Here is a 20,372-nt window from a genome sequence, read left to right as displayed (position 1 = left end):
AGAGCGGCGTTCGGATCAGATGCGCTTCTTGCCACGGGGTGCCGCCACTTGCCGGCGCCGCACTCTCAGTACACGGTAGCCGCACTCGTGCAAGCGAATCACAGCGGGAGAGCGATCGCGTTTCATGACGCGCGCTGACATAACTTCTTTCCCCCGTGCCATCCCTCCCTGTCTAGCTTCCAGTGCGCTCATCGGCACGAGAAAAGAGAGAGCGCTGGGAGCGTGCGCCAAACCCCCGTAACTCCGCTGATTCTTGACGGATTCGAGAAATTTTTGCGGCAATTGATTCGGAAGGCAGTAAACTCCGATACTGAGGTCATTAGATCATTACTTGGAAAAGTGGTTCATGACCTCTTTAAGCAACTATACTGTTCTTCGTCCAAAATTCCTCTGGGTCTCCGAAAGGTAGTCCTCACTTTTGGCCTAACAAGTTTTTGTCTTATTAATAATGTGCATAACCAAAGATGCTTGGTTCAGTCCTCAAAATTATGGACAACTTAAGTGTCATCTTGTCTGCAAATATGTGCATTAGAATTAAACAAGCCTTGGCAACACAGCGTCATCTATTTGAATATGTCCACTGAATTTGCAGCTTGTTTGTCTCCTTATAATTGATACAGATAAAAGCAAGTTGCTTTTTCGTTAGTACATAGCTTTAAACTGTTATTCTTTAATAACAATCTCATGTATAGATTCAACTGACTGCCCCCTTTGATTAAAGGTGCTAACACGTAGATTAAACTCACTCACACATGGACTAAGTGGGTTGGTGTTGTGTGTAAACACAACAGCCCTAAGATTAAATATTTGGCACTAGAACTAAGTACGTAGTATGGCACTAAAGTTATTTCCGTGGCAGCGAGATCCATTTGAGCAGCAAAGCCTGCACTTTATGACGAATATGTAATGAGAACTGTGTTGTCTGTACCATCTAGACTACTTAGGAATCTTGAGACACAATTTAACACACGCTCTTTATATACAACAACGTCGTACATACAACAAATGTATACACAGTGCACAGCCATGTGGTCTTGGCAGAAGGTGGTGCTACTCAGGATGAATCATCCTTCTTCTCCCTTTCTTCCGATACAATCCACCGTCGTACCAAGATCTCCTGCAAAATGTGCAAAAAAAAAGGAAAAACAGAAGCATGTTATGACTGTCATCTTACAGTAATAATTAGAGCTGTGCGAATAGCAAAATTTTGGGTGCGAAGCGAATTCGAATAATAAAGATTGAGTGCGAATCGAATCGAATAATTTTCTAATATTTCTCAAACATTTTTCGAATAATTCGAAGTGAAATTACAGAAAAAGTTGCACAGAATCCCTAAGATGTTCTTGTGAGATAGCAACATGAAAGTGTTTCTTTTCGCTAGGTTGATGAAGCGCTGGCGAGGTGGTGTTTCATAGTTGTCTTACTAGAGAATGAGGCAATGTAGAGGCCAAATTGTATTTATGTACATGATTTGGTGCAACCAAAGTGTTGCCGACAATACTTTACACGTGACAGGCAAAGATGCCATTTCCTCAGCCTCTCCTCCTGTTTCAACTTCTGTGGAAGCCCAACTGATGTGGCGGACAAGGGTGTGCTCCTTTCAAGTCCGGAGTTCCAAGTCTGCCTCGTAGACGTCGACATATAAGAACGTCTGAAATTTTGGATGCTAAAATGCTTCAGCTTCCGATTTTTTCAGACTTCCTGCCGAAATTTCAGGTCCAAAATAGCATTAATTGAGCCCCCACCTCTGCCACATCTTTCATCTCCAATATGGAACCAGCGTTTTCTTGAGTTAATACATTGGCGACCGTAGCGGAGCTTGAAAGACAGCTTTGCCGCAATACCGAGGTGTGATGAGGTGAAGCATTTTAAAAATCTAGGGACCACTTACAATCGGACGTTGACTGTGTCTTGGCCAAGCTTCAACCGTAACGGAGCTTGAAAGACAGCTTTGCCGCAATACGAGAGTGTAATCAGGTGAAGCATATTGAAAATCTAGGGACCATTCCCAATCGGACGTTGACTGTCGCTTGGCTAAGTTCGACCGTAACGGAGCTTGAAAGGCAGCTTTGCCGCAATACGAGAGTGTAAGTGTAATGAGGTGAAGCATATTGAAAATCTGAAGGGGTCACTTTTAATTGGACGTTGACTGTATTTGTTTTTGGGAAGTTCGAATAGTAAAATTCCAGTGCGAATCGAATCGAATAGCAAACACTATTCGAAAAATATTCTAAATTTCGAATATTCGCACACCCCTACTTATAACCAATATTTTGTTATATCCGTGTTCGTCATATCGATGGTTGAGTGTATAACAGTTTATGATCAAACATTCCTGGCAAGACGAGCCACATTTGGAAAGTTTCATAGTTGCTGAGGAAATACACGGTGCAGAAAAAAACAGTTTCCAAAAATTTCACTCAAGAATGCCCTCAAAATAAGTGGGAGAGGAACACACCAGAAGCAGTCCCAGTTAATGTCACAGAAGTTCATAAGGATACACACCTGAACCTTGAAGGACCGCAATACATGAGGTGTGGTGAAGTCAGCATCTCTGGGCATGATCACGTGACACAGCAGCACTGACTGCAAGACAACAGACAGGACGTGGGATGATTTCCACAAATGCTTCAGACACCATTCTGGTGCAGTTAATTTTACACCAGTAGTACAGAAATGCATACGATAACTCAAAAGTGCACATATGCTTTGATTTGATAGTAGTCAACAGATGTTTAAGCATAGAGGGAACGAAGTGGTTTCAGTGTTGTTCCTGGTGATGCACAGCAGGCAAACATTAAGTAGGGGAGACACATGCAAAGCTCACAAGCATGGTCCAATCTTATGCATGTCATAGGTGCCGAGCATCAAAGGACCCACATGAATAAGAAATGTGGGACTTACTTCAGCTTAAGCTTTTGTGTACTCAGACCTGTGACCAGTGAGGAGCAGGCAAGACTAAGTGAAAGTGGCTAGTTGTTCTTGCAAGAATATCAACACCAGAAAGAAACAAAACATACCTAATGGTCAGTAACAGTAGTACATCACCAGCAAATCAAAATACAAAATTGAATAACGAACACCTGAAATAATTTTCAAGCAGGACGTAATACCAGGGCCAGAAGCAGCAGCCCTATACAAACCAACATTACCTCAGACATACTATGACTTCACATTTTCTTTATTATACTGCTTCGCAGCAGAATTTTAACGATAAGATTCTAAGGCGATCAAGAAAAACGAATGTGTGATCCAGGAGAATGTAGTACCACAGATAACATTTTTGGCATTACGGTGATAATAGTGCCCATTATGTTGAAGAACACGTCAAAAGACAAAGCAATAAAATGCCCCCGATGATTAATATCAAGGTGACCCACCACGCCAACTGTGAGAAATCTAACAATTATAAAGTGGAACCACAGCGTGCAGCCTTCAAGGCAGGAAATATTAAGCAGCCTCCACTCTCCTTTCCTGACCTTCTGCAAGGGAGTGTTGATGAACTTACTTCAGTTGTTGCCACTTTATAAGACACTGAAGTGAATGCAACCCACTAGAGAGTGAGGGAGAAACATTTATTGTGGTAGAAAAGCTGAGGCTAACCAGAATCAAAGTTCTGACCTGCTAGTAGGAATTCAAAAGGTGGAATGGATGAAAAAAAGAGAGGAAAAGATGTTAATTATGAGGATGAAGACGACGGTGAGTGAACATGAAAAGCAAAAAAGTGGTCAAAGTCACATTCAGACCACTCACAAGCAAGCTCTTCTGTAGGAACTTCATGGAAAGCCTTGAGAACATCACCCTGATGACATCCTAAAACTTGACAGTCGGTTATGAGGGACACTGCTAGTGGAGGTCTCAGGATTTAGTATTCTGACCACGTGAGGTTCACTAAGGCATATGTAAATATGAATGCCTAAGTGCTTTTGTACTTTGCAGCCATTGAAATGCAGCCACCGTGGCTGTAAGGCTCATGCTCAGCAGGAGAATGCCGTAACAACTAAGGCAATGCTGAGTGTAACAAAACATATTCACTGAGGCACAATGTACCACTTCCAGCAAGTGCAAACAATTGCTTGAAGCCTTAGAACACAAATACACGAGTGATGGTACGTTATCTCTCATACCTTGGAGGCATTTCCGTTGACCCTGATGAGACCTGACAGGGAGGGCCAACTCTGCAGCCGGTGATCAGGCTCTGTCTCAAAGTGTCGGCCCACACGGAGCGCACGATCACCGAGAAAGTGGCATGATAGAATGGAGGCCCATCCTTGTACAGCACTGCAAAGGGCATGTACGTGGCATGCAACACAGCAAAGAAGTGTTACTCGTTATCACTCAAGCTGCAACAATTCAAAGATAAGCAGCAATACACTACACAAGATGCAGTGGTTCACACTACGAACATTACTAAGTGCAATTATAAAGAAAAGCCCTTTAACATCGCACAAATTTCATTTAAAGAACTACAAAATGTGTTTCTTGACATAATACCATTACCCCAAACTCGTTTACTTTTTGTTTCAAAACCTTGCTGAGAAATGGTTATATTGTTTTGGTTTTTATCGAAAATGTTTTTGTTGTAAGAGAATCTTATATGTGGCATGTGCAAGCCAAGCATGCTTCATTCTTGTACGTGAGCCAGCCATGTACAATGCACTGCTTATGTTTTTCTTCTTTCATTCTTCCCCTTTCCTTTTTTTTTTTTGCAGCCATCGTTATGCTGATGTCTGTGTAGTGTAGTCAGGACGCTCTCAACCAGCTCAACCGGCTTTTATTATTTATTCATTTGCCCATACTTCAGCCCTTGATAGGGCTATAGCAGGAGTGGGGGAATACAATATGATGTACAAATCAAAAGAAAACGAAAACAGAAAAGTGAGAACAAGGTTAAAGGGCACACTCAATAGCAATCGTAAATTTTTTGTTTGTGAAACGACTGGGTCGTACTGGGCAGAGCGTTCCGAGGTTCAATAGTCCTGGGGAAAAAAACTGTACTTGAAAATGTTAGTGCGAGCAAAAAAAAAAGACCGATAAGTTTAGTTCATTACTGCTCCTTATGACTAGGGGCTTCGCATGCGATAGATATATATTAGAGGATGAGTAATGTGGTGAGCAAAACAGAGAGTGCAAGAATTTCAGAGAGTCAGTGCAACGACGGTGAAGAAGAGGAGCTAAACCGAGCAGAGTCAAATGAGATGATGAGGAAAAATTTATATCGTTGCGGTGGTATATAAAACGAACTGGCCTTCTTCTGAATGGACTGAATTTTATTAATGTCACAAATTTTATGAGGGCTCCATACGGTAGCTGCATACTCAAGAATTGGTTGTATGTGTGTTTTATATGTGATCAGCTTAGTTCTTTTTGGGGCAACACACAGGGTTCGGCACAGGTAATCTAGTGTTCTTAACGCTTTGTTGCATGTTATTTCAATGTGTTTTAACCAGGATACGTGAAAAGGAGGCCTAAGTACTTATTGCAGAGATGCGCTGCAGAATAGTGAATATACAGGAATTTTTAAAGCGAATGTTCGATTGCCAGAGCTCGCAACACTCGCAGAAACTTAAAAAAGATTCGTGCAGAGTGTTATGGTCATTAGGAGAGGAAATTACATTATAAAGAACACAGTCGTCCACGTAAAGGCATATTTTTACCGAGAGAGAGAGTGGAATGTCATGAATATAAAACTGGAAAAAGCAAAGAAAGGCCTGAGAATGGAACCATGGGGAACTCCAACAGAAACTGATACGTCTGGGTAGTTGTGCAAACTGAAAAAAAGCATACTGGGAACTGATTGCAAAGAAAACTTTTCTTCCCTAGTCTCCCGCAACATTGTTTATGCTGCTGCGAACAAAGCCAATTCAGTTCAATTCGTAAGTTTGAATTTACTTATCTGGAGAAGGTGAAGTACAAGGACAAGGTATGCCAAGGAAGGCTGGTTAAAAGTTCCTCCTCCCCCATAATACAGCAAAAGCTTGCTCATTCAACCTACACTTTCTGGTTTGGAAAATTTGATAACTTGAAAGCATCCATTGGTCCGAGCAAGCATATGCATTATTTAATGAGGTAAAACTCGTTTACTTAAGTAAAACTGGGCGTAATCCACCTAATAATTGGATAAGCATGCCGCGCACAAAGTGCTGCAAATATGTGATGCAAAAGAGCAAAACAGTGCTATCACACATCCGGAAAAAACAAAAAACCTCACTAGTGTGCTTCTACAGCAGTGCCCTGTACGCTGGCATCGACAGCTAGCCAGTTACGTCAAACATGGACAGGCAATTTCTTGCCAACCAGCTGACTGGTCGAAATATAACTGGCATGCTCACAGATATAGAAAGTGTGTCTTAGATGAAGACACATGTCTTGTGCTACTGCAACTGCTTATCATTCACGAGACGACAGTAATTACAGCATCCACACCACTTTTCTACAAAATAAGATCATAATATGGAGACTTAATCCGTAGAGAGAAGTGTGTTGATGTATTAAGCGTTTTAAGAATTTGAGTAATGTTTCTTTGAGGCCATTGATAACTTGCACCTTCCGTTAATCTGGACATTTTTTTTCCTTGTTCTGTTAGTCCTGAATTAACGAGGCTTTACTTATCAGGAGGCAGCTTACATGGCAGGGAAAGCACCACAGCATCAAAACATAATAGGTAACGCCAAAAACATCACCATCCTTTCATAATGATGGGCCATTCATTAGTATTATCAGTATCATTGCACATGAGCAAAATACATACATACGTTTCACGTTAATGTGAGAGCAAGCAAAGTTATCAGTTTCAGTTTAATAGAACAGTAAAACCTAAGACTTTTCGTTATAAGAAATATTTGTGGATTATAATCCTACAGCCTAAATTATTTGTCTCCTAACTTGTCATTTTAAAAAATATGGATAACAGTTAAACCTTGCTAAAATGGAAGAGGCTATAACAAACTAATGATTATTTAACAAAGTAATTGTAGTTCCCCCTTCAAATTTTACACACAACCACGCATTCAAAATGCCATGTTATCAAAGCAGAAGTTTCTCGTGAATTTACATATGAAATCAGTTTTAGTTGAGAACGTAAAATTTATTGATCCATCTGGTGGGCCATAATCTGGCAACATGCATTGCTGCTAGCACATGGCTGATGTATGAAACTCCTGCAAGACGTTGGCAACCATGCAACGCCAAGTCAGCTGCGTCGTTGAGATCGGCAAACAGCATGGCTCCGCACTCTACCTCCTTACACTACTGCTGCCCCCTTACCCCCATGCACTACCAATGTCACTGGATGCCACGATGTGTCTAGTGACATTTATCACCTTTAATTGCGCAAGGGTGCAAACCTGTGAACTTGACTAAGCTTGTGCGGCAGCTTCTTCTGGCTGCTGCAATGTCGCATAGCACATAACAGAAGCTGGATAAATAAACTGAACCCCCCCTTCTCCTTTTCCACCTCAAATCTTTTACAGTCTTTTAGTAGTGCACAGAGAACTGTCACACCAGCTTCATTGCCAACTGCTAACTTGTGAACAATGTTTGCTGTGAGAATTACGGTGAAGGAACGGTTATCACAAAGTTATTTTTGTTTCCACTTTCTAAAATTTGTTACAGGGAGGAGTCACAATGGGATTTCACCTTTTTGCCTTAGGACGATGACAATCCCACATTTTTTTATTCTCAAATAAATGCACTGTCATCGTCAAGCCTAACAATCATACTTATTTTTGAAAAAGCAAGGAAACACTTATAGAATGTGGCACATGAAACTTTTTAGCAGTCAGACGTGCTTTTCGTGAACCAGCAGATTCAAGTAACTGCTCCTGCACACACAGCAGGCAGGCTGATGTTGCACTGTGATGACTGTCTGCCCCTCTCTTTTAACTTTCTGAAATGCACATCATTCTTCTTGCTCACACTGATGCACTGATGAACATGATGGCTATAGAATACATTTATTCATACATCATGACTAGAGGCCGCATTTTTAGGCATTAAAAAAGCCTGTTTTAGGCGCCAAAAATAGGCAGGCAAAACAACCTTTTAGGCTTCCAAAATCGTAAATATAGGCACAATAAATTTGCACATAAATGCAGATAATTTCAAAGGAAGACATGCGCAGTGATGCTACCGAGGACTTCTGATTTGGAGCAATTTTCGGAGCAGTAAAATTTCCGTTTTGGAGCACTTTGGTGCAGCAAACTTTTCATCTTGGAGCACTTTGGAGCAGATAATTTTGCATCTCGGAGCACTCTGGAGCAGCGAATTTTACATCCTGGAGTGCACCACAGAAGCATATTGCAATAACATTCAAGCACCGGAATATTATTATGGGGCTCTTATGAAGGCTAGAAATATTTCGATTCATTGCAAATCTCATGGAAAAAATCATCTCAGGAGAACTCCATACTTCACTCGCTAATGGAAAAAATAAGGGCTCATGCAGTTGAGTGTTCTGAATTAACCTCTTCGGCGATTATTTTCGACACTAGCAAATACACAGAATACCAGATCAATAAAATTGCACTTTATGAAATAACACTCTCAATACATCTATGTGGTTGCAGACATTGTAGACAAACGCCGTGATGTACAGCAGTGCCTCAATGCCAGAGAGCCACACTGTCCCTAATGCATTCTCCTAAGAGAACTCCAAGGCGAAAGCCAGGTTCTTTTTCTTCTCGATCGACGGGTTGATCCTCCCCCTCCTTCTCTGCAAGCTATCTGCACCTCACCTGGTTTTGCGCTAGCTCCATGATCGGCGCACCGATTACGGAAGCAGTGTGAAGCGACGATGTCGTGATGGCGTCATCACGTGACATCACGATATATGACGCCATGATGGCGTCACAAGTTTTGACGATCTATGACGTGATGATGACGCCATCACACGATTATTTTTGCATCAATCAATTGACGCCGCGGACGGTCAATTTTCGTGTTTGATAAAGCATCTGATGCTTTTGCATTAATATTGCGTATTGAACGTTAACAACCTGGCCTTACATACCAAACTGTCCTCCACCATGTCACCTCCTTGCCATGCGCGAAACAGCTTCGCTTATCATCCACTGCACTGAGTGAAATGGCTCCTCAACTTTTTTGAAATGTTTATTGTGATAACAATTATATGGACACTCTCCGCGGATTTTTGCCGTCGCCATTGCCGTAATTTTCTGTATAAAGACCAAATTATTAACATCACCACGCGCATTCTAGACGCGGGTAAAATCTCGCGAGCGCTGGCGACGAACGCAGCTGAAGTAGAGATTAGGCTAGCCGGCCGTCTGTCTCCGTCGCACGGACAGTGCATGAGATAGCATCTTCCCACGTGCGGGCCTGCCGTCGATTGCTCATCAAACACAGAGGAAACGCCCCGCCCGTCTTTCGTAAGGAGCATGAAAGGACGCCAGGGGAGCGGGGGGGGGGGGGGGGCGAGGGGACCGCATTGTTCGAAGGGCGCAGTCGCTTGCGCGCGCGCCATCTCGAGGCATCAGGAGACGGCTGGTAAACTTGCTGTGCTCTCAACGCTGACTTCGTGTTTAGAAAACTCAGAGCAAGAAAACGCTTCAGTTCCTGGAGCGGCCATATTCCCTTAAACCAGTGTTTTGTTGAGCTACGCGAGATCGAATCCAAAAGAGTTATCTACTAGCCTTATTTCGTTTAACAATACAATTTGTTGGTATCGCATTCATTGCTTCGCCCTTAAGCGAAACTGAGTTTTTTTACCCGTCAGCTATCGACCACCGAAAGCGAGGGGCGGACGTGTAATGTGGGGTAGCTGCTTCACTGTGGGCCGTCAGCGACGGGCCCGCTACTGACAGCTGCGTATTTGCGGCTGCTCCGACCAGAATATATGCTTTTATTAATGAGATGACATTTTTAAAAAGCAAGCAAAAAATTCGAATTGGAACCCTAGAACGTCAGCTCGAAAGGGCAGGGCCTTTTAGGGGGTATTTACCGCAGAGTGAATAAACTCGGACGTGCTGGTATAAGCAATTACGAAAAAGCTCTTCCGAATGAAGATCCATGGATAAAGTATATCTGAGGAAAAGTGTGAACGTGTTTCCACCGTTCGTGTGCTCTTCCATAAACGCGACGCAAGGAAAATTCGATATTGTTCCATATATATACTGCTAGCGATCCAAGATTTCATTCTGCGATGTCCGGAAACAGAAGTGACAGACATTTTAGCCGCACACATGTAGTTATTACTGAACATTGCTTTCCTTACATGCCGTGCGACGCTTGAACCGTTCGTGTGCTCTTCCATAAACGCGACGCAAGGAAAATTCGATATTGTTCCATATATATACTGCTAGCGATCCAAGATTTCATTCTGCGATGTCCGGAAACAGAAGTGACAGACATTTTAGCCGCACACATGTAGTTATTACTGAACATTGCTTTCCTTACATGCCGTGCGACGCTTGAAACGATCTATCAGCAACGTTTCTAGAACAGACGACGTCCGCCGATGAATCGCCGTTGCACTTTCTCGCTACCGAGAGGCCTAGACGTGACGAGCCTCTGCGGAGGGCGCGTTTTGCTGTCGAGCCGACTTGCAGAACAGAAACTGCGTCGGCACCGTGCATGGCATCGTGGCTTATTCGGGACGCACGCGCGAGCGCTATTTATTCAGCGGAATAATTCTTGGTCCATGGTTGCGACTTTGGCAGCCCCAAGATCAAGCTGCACATGTTCTGACGCGCCGGCCGTGCGATTGCCGGTGATAGACGCCCCCAAACCCGAGACTTTGGCGCAGTTTGGCGCAATTTTCGTCGATATTATCAGGATAGCGCAGTAAATACAATTTGGCGCACTTTGGCGCAGTTGGCGCAGGAGTGGAATCACTGCATGCGCGACCTCTATCTACGACAGGAAAACAAAAATGTTATTGCTCAAGATGGCACAAAGGCGCCAACAGTTGAACACAGCCATACATTTGTGCTTTGTCCCGCACGGTTTGCAGAACACAGACTTTCCCGTGTTCTGCACGGTGAGTCAAGTGTCCACTGTCGCATCAACACACTCCTAGGTGTCTTTTTGGCATGACTGAGAAGGGCAGAGCAAGAGCAGATAGCCAGATCGCTAAAACACCAGAAGGTAGGTATTCCTCCTATTGGTCGGGTCAAATCGCGTAGAGCCAATTTCTCGCCTGGCAGTGAACCACTGGCGTAACCAGGGACGAGGGTAGCGATGTGGGCTTGTTGGTCTGTCATGGTTCTTGGATGTGAGCGCGAAAAGACAAGGACGAAGGGAAGAAGACACACACACGAGCGCCAGTGTGTGTGTCTTCTTCCCTTCGTCGAGCGCCAGTGTGTGTGTCTTCTTCCCTTCATCCTTGTCTTTTCGCGCTCACATCCAAGAACCGTAACCAGGGAGTTAAGGGGGCTTCGGGGGTTCAACTCCCCCCCTCCCCAGAAACATATCAGTTTTTGCATGTGCATATATACACGCACACATACAAATGCACGCACATACGTACATAAAGTATGGTTGAACCCCCCTCCGAAAAAAATTTCTGGCTACGCTACTGCAGTGAACACCTTACAAAGTAAATTACAAACAAAACAAAAGTGCGTGCACATCCCATTTTTCTTTCTTTTTTTGCTCTTCACTCTCCTTTCCACTGACGACTCTCCACGATCTTGCATTCGCCAACCGCTCATGCCATGTCAATGCAGCGGCGAATGCTCGCCGGCATGTCCCACTTCACTGCTGCTAGCAGTTGTTTTCCAGAAGTTGGCTGAACTAGAGGACTAGGTTGAACTACAAACAGTTCCGAACAGTCAATGTTGCTCGGCAACATGAATAACGGCCTCAAACTGCACTTCAAAGCGAAACTTTAGGCTAAACAGCGTTCATATAAGCGCCAATTTTGAAAATAGGCATTTATAGGCATTTCTAAGCATTTAGGCACGAATGCCAAAAATAGGCATTTATAGGCACCATAAAAACACTATAAAAGCCCTTCTTAACCTCTAATTCATGCTCATATATTAAAGTGGCGCGATAGGAACGCTAGGAACAAAATAGGCATTTGTCTAAAATCTGGTCTCTAATCATGACTAAGCAATGCTTGTGGCGGTGCTAAAGAACAGCAACACTGCACGACTGATAAAGCAGCAGCACTATTTGGTGACAAAAAACACCACTGCTCTGATAGTATAAACAGAGTCCTTCAATACTTCTCCTGGTCATGAAGCTCCCGCGAAAGTTTGATATAGGAACAGGAGCAGCCGCTAGGGGCGCCCTCGCCCGTGCGTGGGCATCGGAGAGGCACCGGCGCTGAAGTTGTACGGCGCCCGTCGGAACTGCAAAACGTAATTGAAAGTACCCACGAACCTTTAGTACATCTTCAGAGTGATGTTACCCTCACGGAAATTCGGGGACTGTCTAATACAGTGCAATTTAGCGTCGAATGAGGCCTTAAAGCTAGAAATTCGATGGCAACAAACTCATGCTGCTTCCGCTGTGCGCGATATACTACTGCTATAAACGCAGGTTTTTTTCTTTTTCTGAAGAATCTAGGGGAACTTTGTGGATGATACGGAGTCCTTCAAGGACTGTGGCGGATCTTCGCGCGTCGCGGAAACGCAGTGGTTGCAATTTTTTATCGTGCATATCAAATCTTTCAGGCTATACGTGGTTGTATACGAATATATCGCAATATAGCCTCCTATTTAAAGAACCAAGAGCCAGTTTGAATGAATTAGTTCTTTGAAAATTAACGATTATCGAGGGATAGTTCACAGGGCATTCCCCAGGTTCTCATGTTTTATTTCGCGTTCATTTATCACTACGGTGCCGTGCCGCGTTTAAACTTCGCTTGCTCATGCAGTAAAGTGTAGTTTTCCCAATCCTTCTTTACTGTTTTTACTGTCAAGGCGAAAGCCTTACATGCCTCATGAAATGCGAAAATTGATCGTCGGTGTCCCACGTCGGCGGCGTCAACACGTAACGCAAGAAATGATCATCTCTCGTGAGTACGTATTTATTGCGCTCTTCAGTTGTGACTTCCGCTAAATTATTTGTCTTCATTTCCGGCATCCGTAAGCGTCTCGGTCTTCATTAGGTGTTCATACATATACAATTAGCACGTCGGAACCAGGCTTATTACGCACGACGGTTAGGAACTGTTTATTGATCCATCAGATTCAAACCCTATTAGATCACCAGCACTCAAAACCAAATGTTTTTATTTAGTACAGACGTTTGCCCTAATACACATGCAGAACACATAAATCATTCGCTCGCATGACGAAGGTGCGCCTCTCTTGCGCTGTCACCCTAGCAAGCTTCAGCTGGTAGCTCTGAAGTCGCCGTTCCAAGCAACGAACGTGTGCTTCCAATTTTTGAAGCTGCGAGGAACTGCATATAGCTCCGTCTGTTTGGCATGCTACCTCTACGTTTTTGGTGACCTCAGTGCCTGTATAAAAGAAAACGGCGAATGTTGCACTCCTCGAACTCATGTTTTACGGGCATGCAACGAGTAAGTGTGCGTCAAGGCGGTCAACATGCTCACCTTCATTAGCTGTGTTTTTCTCCGCAGTAGCTGTGTCAGAGGGGCTCGTGCACCGTGTCGGTGCAGCCTCAACGGTATCCACATCTGATGATGGTTCCCGATGACGCTTAGAACGCGTTTGCTGTCTAGGCAGGCGAGCTCTGGACGTTTTCGTGCTTGACAAGTACGCCGGGAGGCCATCGAAATCTTTGGCACAACGTCCGGCAGGAGTTTCGGAACGTCGCGCTGCGACATCATGACAGCACCTCCGATTATCCACTGGTCCACGAGAACGATGTCACTCTCGTGAAAGTGCTTTTCACAAACGCGTACATGTGGGGAATCGAATGTGAAACCACCAGTTCCTTGTCGCGGTATGGCGCACTTCCACTTTTCGCGCCGTTCGGTGTCTCGAGGAAGCGAGAACATCGGCACTTTTTCGTCGTTTCCCTTGTATCCGGATCGACATCCGAGTACGCAGCAGGTACGTGGCATCCTTCCCGACCTTCAGGCACAACACACTAGCCACACGAAAAAACATACGGCCGAAAAGGACGCGCTAACACGCCACAATATTTCGCAGTGACACCGGCAGCCACCTCTGCTGCCGTCGGCGCGATGCCAACAGAATGGACGCAGCGCCGCCCCGCGGCCTCCGCTTGCATGGCACAAAGCTCCCTCATAGAGTTACGGCGCAGCTTCATGACCAGGAGAATATTGAAGGACTCTGGTATAAATTTTGTGCAAGTTGCCTTATAGGCCACACCATGCAAGCAATGCTGATTCTGATGTTCCCAAGCACAGAACAGTGTTGTTACAGCAGCACAACATAAGAACAGTCCAATGGTGTCAAAACAGCAAGGTATGGCAGAGGTAGCATTTCATTGTCATTAGCTCCACTCACGTGAGATAACTCCTGGAAAAGTACTTGCGCAATGACAGCACTTGAGACTGCAACATGCCAAATGCACAAACAGCAGCTACTGCGTTGAATGGAGGGTCATGCATCAGGTCCTTCACCCAATCGGCACACAAGGAAGAGTCAACTACTTTATTCAACAAGAACTTTCGTGTACGTACGGTAATCTGCTGCAAACTTTGCCCCAGACCGGACCACCCAGCCCTTGCTGCGGAAGTGGTGGTAGGCGGCATATCGGGCAGGAAAGTTGTCGTGCAGTCCACAGAACCTCTGCCACAGCTTCAGGAGTTCCAAATCCTGCAGTTTTAACGCACCACTAGGTCACCAAAATGCATTGTATGCTAACTGCCCGTACTATCATTAAATGGAGTGCAACATTTGACGAACATTACACTGCTACCTGGTCGAACTGACCATAAAGGACTAAGTACCTTAAAGGAGTCACGAAACAATTTTTCAAGTAATCATTGAATAACCTCAGTATCGAAGTCCTGTGGGATGTCCTGCAAGAGCTGTGTGCTTTGAGCAACCAGGTGCGGCCGCATGCACTCTATATTGACAGGCATCAGTAGACGGCTTATACCTTTGTACATACTGTATTTTCACCGCTCGGTTTGCAATGAAGTGATAGACAGCACAAAGGACAATTCATTCACTGCAGTGGCTGCATTTATATTAATGCCAGAGTTTTGTTGAGTTGTGTCAGGTCGGATGCTAAAGGAGTTAGCTGCTAACTTTACTTCGAATTACTTTCCCATATTGCACTCACTGCTTCGCACTTGCGATGAAACTGTGGCCACTTCTTTTTAAGTCGTGGCCAATTCCTCCACCAAGATAGGCGGAGGGTAACAATAGCTAATGCACCCACGAAATGTCCAACATGGTTATGACTTACCGTATCACCATCCTTAACAATGAGACACCCCAAGCCATAAGAAAGGAAGTATGCCTGTAAAGATCAGCAGAAGAGCCATCAATATCATTCAGCCTCTTGAAAAGTATGTCATCAAACTTAACCTGCTGTAGGTAAAGGGACAATGAAAGAGGGAGGAGACGAACATTGAATTAGTAAAGTGTGTTTTTGTCCCAGTTGAGACAAGTTAGTTTGCGTGCAAAGATAAAAGTAAATACATAATAATCAGAGCTCACTGATAATGGCAATTACCAGAGCTAGAGCGAACGACTGCCTACTGCCTACCAAGCAGTCACATTAAACAGTGCCTCTCAGCAGTCCAAATCTCACTTCAGTCACATTCAGATGCCACACTTTTCAAAAGACAAAAAAGCTTCAAAACGATGGTAATTAGCACTTACAAGAAGCACAGGTGAATGAGAATTTACATAGGAATTGTACTTAAACTGACATTACAGTGACTCATTTATAAAACATAAAAAAAAATATGGAAGATTAGTGTAAAGATCTTCCAGTTACTGGCATTCACTGTTATACAACCAGATGCTATGCCAGCAGTGGCTGCACATACATAGCACGTTCTTATGCAAATGCACGGAGGCACACACGATGCATGTGCACACTAACGCTGTTTACGTACACAGATGCATGCGTGCAATGAAATCCATGCACTGAACAAAACGCCACCATACTTGCCTCTTCAAAAAAAAGCTGCAGTGACTCGGTCATAGGCCATGGGTCTTCAGTTGAGAAAACTTCAGACTCCTCGCCGGTGTCAGCATTTAGAAATTCAACTTCGTCACCGTCACTGCCAATAGTGCCTCCATCCTCGTGCCTTCGCGTCCTCTTTGCATGTTGACCTTCCTGCTTGCATGGGCTCACTTCATCGGCGCTGCCAGTAGGAGTTTCACTCGTCGAAAGGTTTATTTCAAGCAGGCCCGCTTTACTGTCCTTCTGCTCCTCAGGTATTGCCATCTTAATGGAATTTTCCAAACCCGCCTCCGGCGCAGACAGGTCAATCTCGAGCGGCCGCTCTTCCATCTCGTCTTGTTGGTCTGTGACTGATATTTCTTCAGAACTGCCATCAGTGTCGTTCTCGTGACACTCTAGTGCCGAGGTGGACGATCCTTGAGCCTCATCAGCTTCGTCGCTTCCTGGCAGTTAGGGAAGAGACCAACAAGGCACTGCTGAGAGTCTGGCACTACATGGCGTGAAAAATGTGCCTTCAATTGTTCGGTACTTCCATATATTGTCACATGTGCTTACTTTTTTATTTTGACGTGATCAGGTTTCACCAACAAAAACATTTACCACTGCTCGGCATAGGATGCGCCGCAATGTTCCTGAAATTTCTCTATTGTTTTTGACTATTCTGATAACATTGCGTGAATGATAAGTAGTTGAGCTTATTCTGGAGCCAGCGCGAGCCCCAGAGATATCACTGGAATTTATCATTCATGTATAAAAGATGGCCGAAGACTGTGCTTGCCGCTATTAGTGTACAACGTGCATTGCTAGTACTTTTAATACCCGTGTCGCACGGGCGTTTCGAAGGCCATTGAACCGATGGTCCATTGACTCAACGGGGATGCACGCGCTGCCACACGGGCAGTTTCGAAGGCCACTTCAGTGGCCCATCGAGTCGACGGAGCACTCCACAACTCCATTGAAACTTCGACGGCCATCGAGCGGCGGAAGCGGAAACAGCGTCACCGCGCCCTCTCGTTCCCAGTGTGCTCGTACTCATGATTAGAAAAGGAAAAATTTAACGAGTATGCATTAAAAGCAGTGTGCATGCTCGTTGTAACTTATTTACTAAAGTATTTGTGATTTCACGGTTCGTTCTGTCACCGCATCCATCGTCGTCAGCAAATTGTTCACGAGCATGTTCACGAGCAACAGCTCATTCTCGATGGCGTCGGCTTCCACTTTCACCGCTTCGATCCCAGCATCAAGCTGCATGATCGCAGCCGCATAGAACACCATAGCGGCCTTGTCATCTGTTTCACGGTCACTCATGATGGCGGAACAGGCACGTAATGAAACCAATGAAACGAAATGAATACACGCAACCGCAAAACCAGGCACAACTACGTGGTAAACTTTGCAAACCCGGAAAAGCGGCCGGACGGGTAAAGCGGTTATAACGTAGCCACAGTTTCGCTGTTCAAAAAACTTATAACCAACTCTGCTTATAACTAATAATGCACTTATAATTATGTAGAAACATTTTTTTTATATATTTCAGAACAAGACAACGCACAAATGTGTGCTTTCAAGTGGATTTATTTTAGTTCACTTACGACGACACGAAAACGAAAATAAGATTAGCAGCGCCGCAAAATGTTTGCGAGAAACACCTGAATCAGTCAACGGCCGTTGAAAACCGTCGTGTGGCAACGCGAGAACTCCATCGAGTTCGATGGAGTTGTAGCGTTTCGATGGCCATCGGCTCAATGGCCTTTCAAACATGCCCGTGTGTCACGGGTATAAGAAGCGTTGAAAGCTGGGCAAGTTGGTAAGGTTTGCGGTATGCGGATAAACTCTGACTGTGATGGGTGGTCTTTGCTGGACACTATTTAGGTCGACTACATTTACAATAAAATCAGTTGTGAGTCTGCGCTCGTCTGTCCCTTTCATTCCTTCTTTGTGTCCAGTCTGCTGTACAGTTTGCTAGAAGATGAGTACAAGTTTGCACAATAAAGAGTTCCATATTTACCAGTCTTACTGCAGCCTTCTTCACCGTCACAACTACATGGCAATACGTACAATGTAGTAGACTGCTAAAAGGAAAATGTCAGTGTAGAAGACATGCAGGTTTTCTGCGCCACCAGGTGTACTATCGATCAGCTGATGGTGCTTTTTGCTGGCGAATTTGGCGTGGGTGTCGAAATCCTGGAGCAAGCACTCGCACTACATCAATTGAAAACTGCCTAGCAGAGGGCGATAATGCTGAGCAGGAAACTATTAAAAAATTGTGCACACATCACACAAACTGGCTCAAGGATGGTGCTCTGTAGGTTGCCATGGCAACTATAGTGGTTGTCTCACAGTAAATGCAATGGTACATACAAATATTACACGAAGATCAAAGCGACGTGTGTTTCTCGCCTTATATTTGCCAGAGGTCAAAGTTTGGCGGAGGAGCAAGTGAGAGCAATCTGATCAAAATGACCAATAAGAAACAACAACCCACTCTGAATTGACCAGTGAAAATTGCATTCGCTACTACAGAGCATCAAATTCTGATCCAGGTCAACCAGTAAAAAACACTGTTAGCAATAGACGACTCGAGATTGGTGACATCGGCATCTTCCAACACAACTGCGGAACTGATTGACATGGCATCAGCCGACACTTTTACCTAGAGCGCCAGCAACGTGCGAGCTGCCACAGATTAGAGTGTTCATTTTAAAGGCGGACCACAGTCAAAAAGGTAATTAGCTTAAAAACACTAATGAGAGCCAAAACAGTGATCAGAGCATTATGCTACTAGCAGCAGGTGAGATGAATAATTTTGTAAATGTAGTGGTGTGCGCTGATATCCAGCCAGTTTTAAACCAGCTGTTGATGTTGGCATTGCCACGTTAGCGTCTGGATTGCAGATTTTTGGCAAGTGTCTTAATCTCTGTATGATCATCTATGGCATAGCAGCATGATAGGCACACACAGTGGTTCTGGTAGCAACATCCTGTGACCCTGAGTTCAACAGACCCTACAGAATTGCAATCCCTAATGAGGTGTGTTCGTAGCATCACCTTGCACAAAACCATTGGCATTGGCCTAACATTCATGACCTTTTCACAGCAAAAACATAGGTGTTGTCACTGAACACGAGAATCGAAAGCCAAATTATCTGGTGCTGCTTTTCAGATCTGTTTCGCATATGGACAAGCAAAACTCTCTACTAACAATGTACCATGGGAGTGAAAAAACCAAACAAGAGATTTTGAAGAAACAAAGGCGAAAAAAAAGAAAGTTTACGTTTAACTGCATCACATTTAAATAAATGAATATGGCTTATCCTGCCTGTTACGCCAAGTTTAGTTTAGTTTTCACTAAAGGCTCTGCTACTTACTACAAAAACAAATGTTTGTTTGAACCCATGTACAAGTAGATTACCAGGAGCTCCTGAACTACCATGAAGCTGTAGATGCAAAACAAGCCTTCCATCATCCCAGTAATGTAATTAAAAATGACGAGCAAAACAGGCTTTTCGTGCTTCCTCGTTCAGTACCTTTTTTGTGCCGAGATTCTTCCACTACGGCAGACTCGTCGTCTTCCCTAGTAACCTCTGCACCACTCTGGCTGTCCACTTCAATAATGTCGTTGCTGCCGTCATCGATGTCCTGTGGTTCCAGCGAGGGCGACTGCGCGCAGTCTTTGTTGCCACTCTTGGTGATCTGCTCACCCGAAGAGTCACACTCGAAAATGTCTGGATCTTCGCCACCCCCTTTGGCATTCCTCGTTTCATCGTCTGCAGCCTCTGGATCGCTTCCTTCATCTACGTTGCAGATTTTCTCACCGCTGTTCTCACTTCCTTCACTGTCCCCTGCTTTTTCACTACCAGCGTTCCCACCTTCTTCGTGCACGCAGTCGTCAGTGTCTGCGCAGTCGCCTTCACCCTTATCTATGTGCGTACGGTTCTTCCCTCTAGCCAAGATTCTTGGCACCGGTCTGCGAAGACCCACTTCCGAAACGACGGTGACATCACTGCTCAATTCTTTCTTGTCACTGCCTGGGAGTTTGACCAAAATAATCTTTGGCGAGTCTAGATTGGAGTTTGATTCGACAGTTCCTTCTGCCTCGGCTTTCTCCCGAAGCCGCTTGTGTCGCTGGTACCTGCAAGACAATGATGACGTAACAACTCAGCGAGCCACTCGTTCAAACAGTCTACATTTATTGCATAATGGAAAGCACTGCTAGCAACTGCAATCACCCAAAAATGGCGCACGCCTATCCATATATACACATGACTACTCACACCCTTCTAAAAGCTGCAGTTTATATTCTCAAATAAGTTTTGAACGGGC

The 20,372-nt window shown here is 44.5% G+C and overlaps 1 protein-coding gene across 1 annotated transcript in view; it reads right to left on the bottom strand.

The window, feature by feature from the left end:
* Nucleotides 1-1,013: 1,013 nt before the first annotated feature.
* Nucleotides 1,014-20,372, bottom strand: part of LOC119383766 (tRNA-splicing endonuclease subunit Sen2-like) — a 31,587-nt gene continuing 12,228 nt past the window's right edge. Inside the window, 8 exon segments of the mRNA XM_037652067.2 lie at nt 1,014-1,117; nt 2,506-2,586; nt 4,128-4,195; nt 4,198-4,281; nt 14,588-14,723; nt 15,322-15,375; nt 16,036-16,493; nt 19,577-20,181. Of these exon segments, the coding sequence (XP_037507995.1) occupies nt 1,055-1,117; nt 2,506-2,586; nt 4,128-4,195; nt 4,198-4,281; nt 14,588-14,723; nt 15,322-15,375; nt 16,036-16,493; nt 19,577-20,181 (1,549 nt within the window). The 3' untranslated portion in view covers nt 1,014-1,054.

Source organism: Rhipicephalus sanguineus, chromosome 2, assembly GCF_013339695.2.
Source record: "Rhipicephalus sanguineus isolate Rsan-2018 chromosome 2, BIME_Rsan_1.4, whole genome shotgun sequence".
In the NCBI taxonomy this organism is placed as follows: domain Eukaryota; kingdom Metazoa; phylum Arthropoda; class Arachnida; order Ixodida; family Ixodidae; genus Rhipicephalus; species Rhipicephalus sanguineus.
The sequence above is the reverse complement of the archived record's forward strand: the minus strand, read 5'-3'. Positions and strand labels throughout refer to the sequence as shown.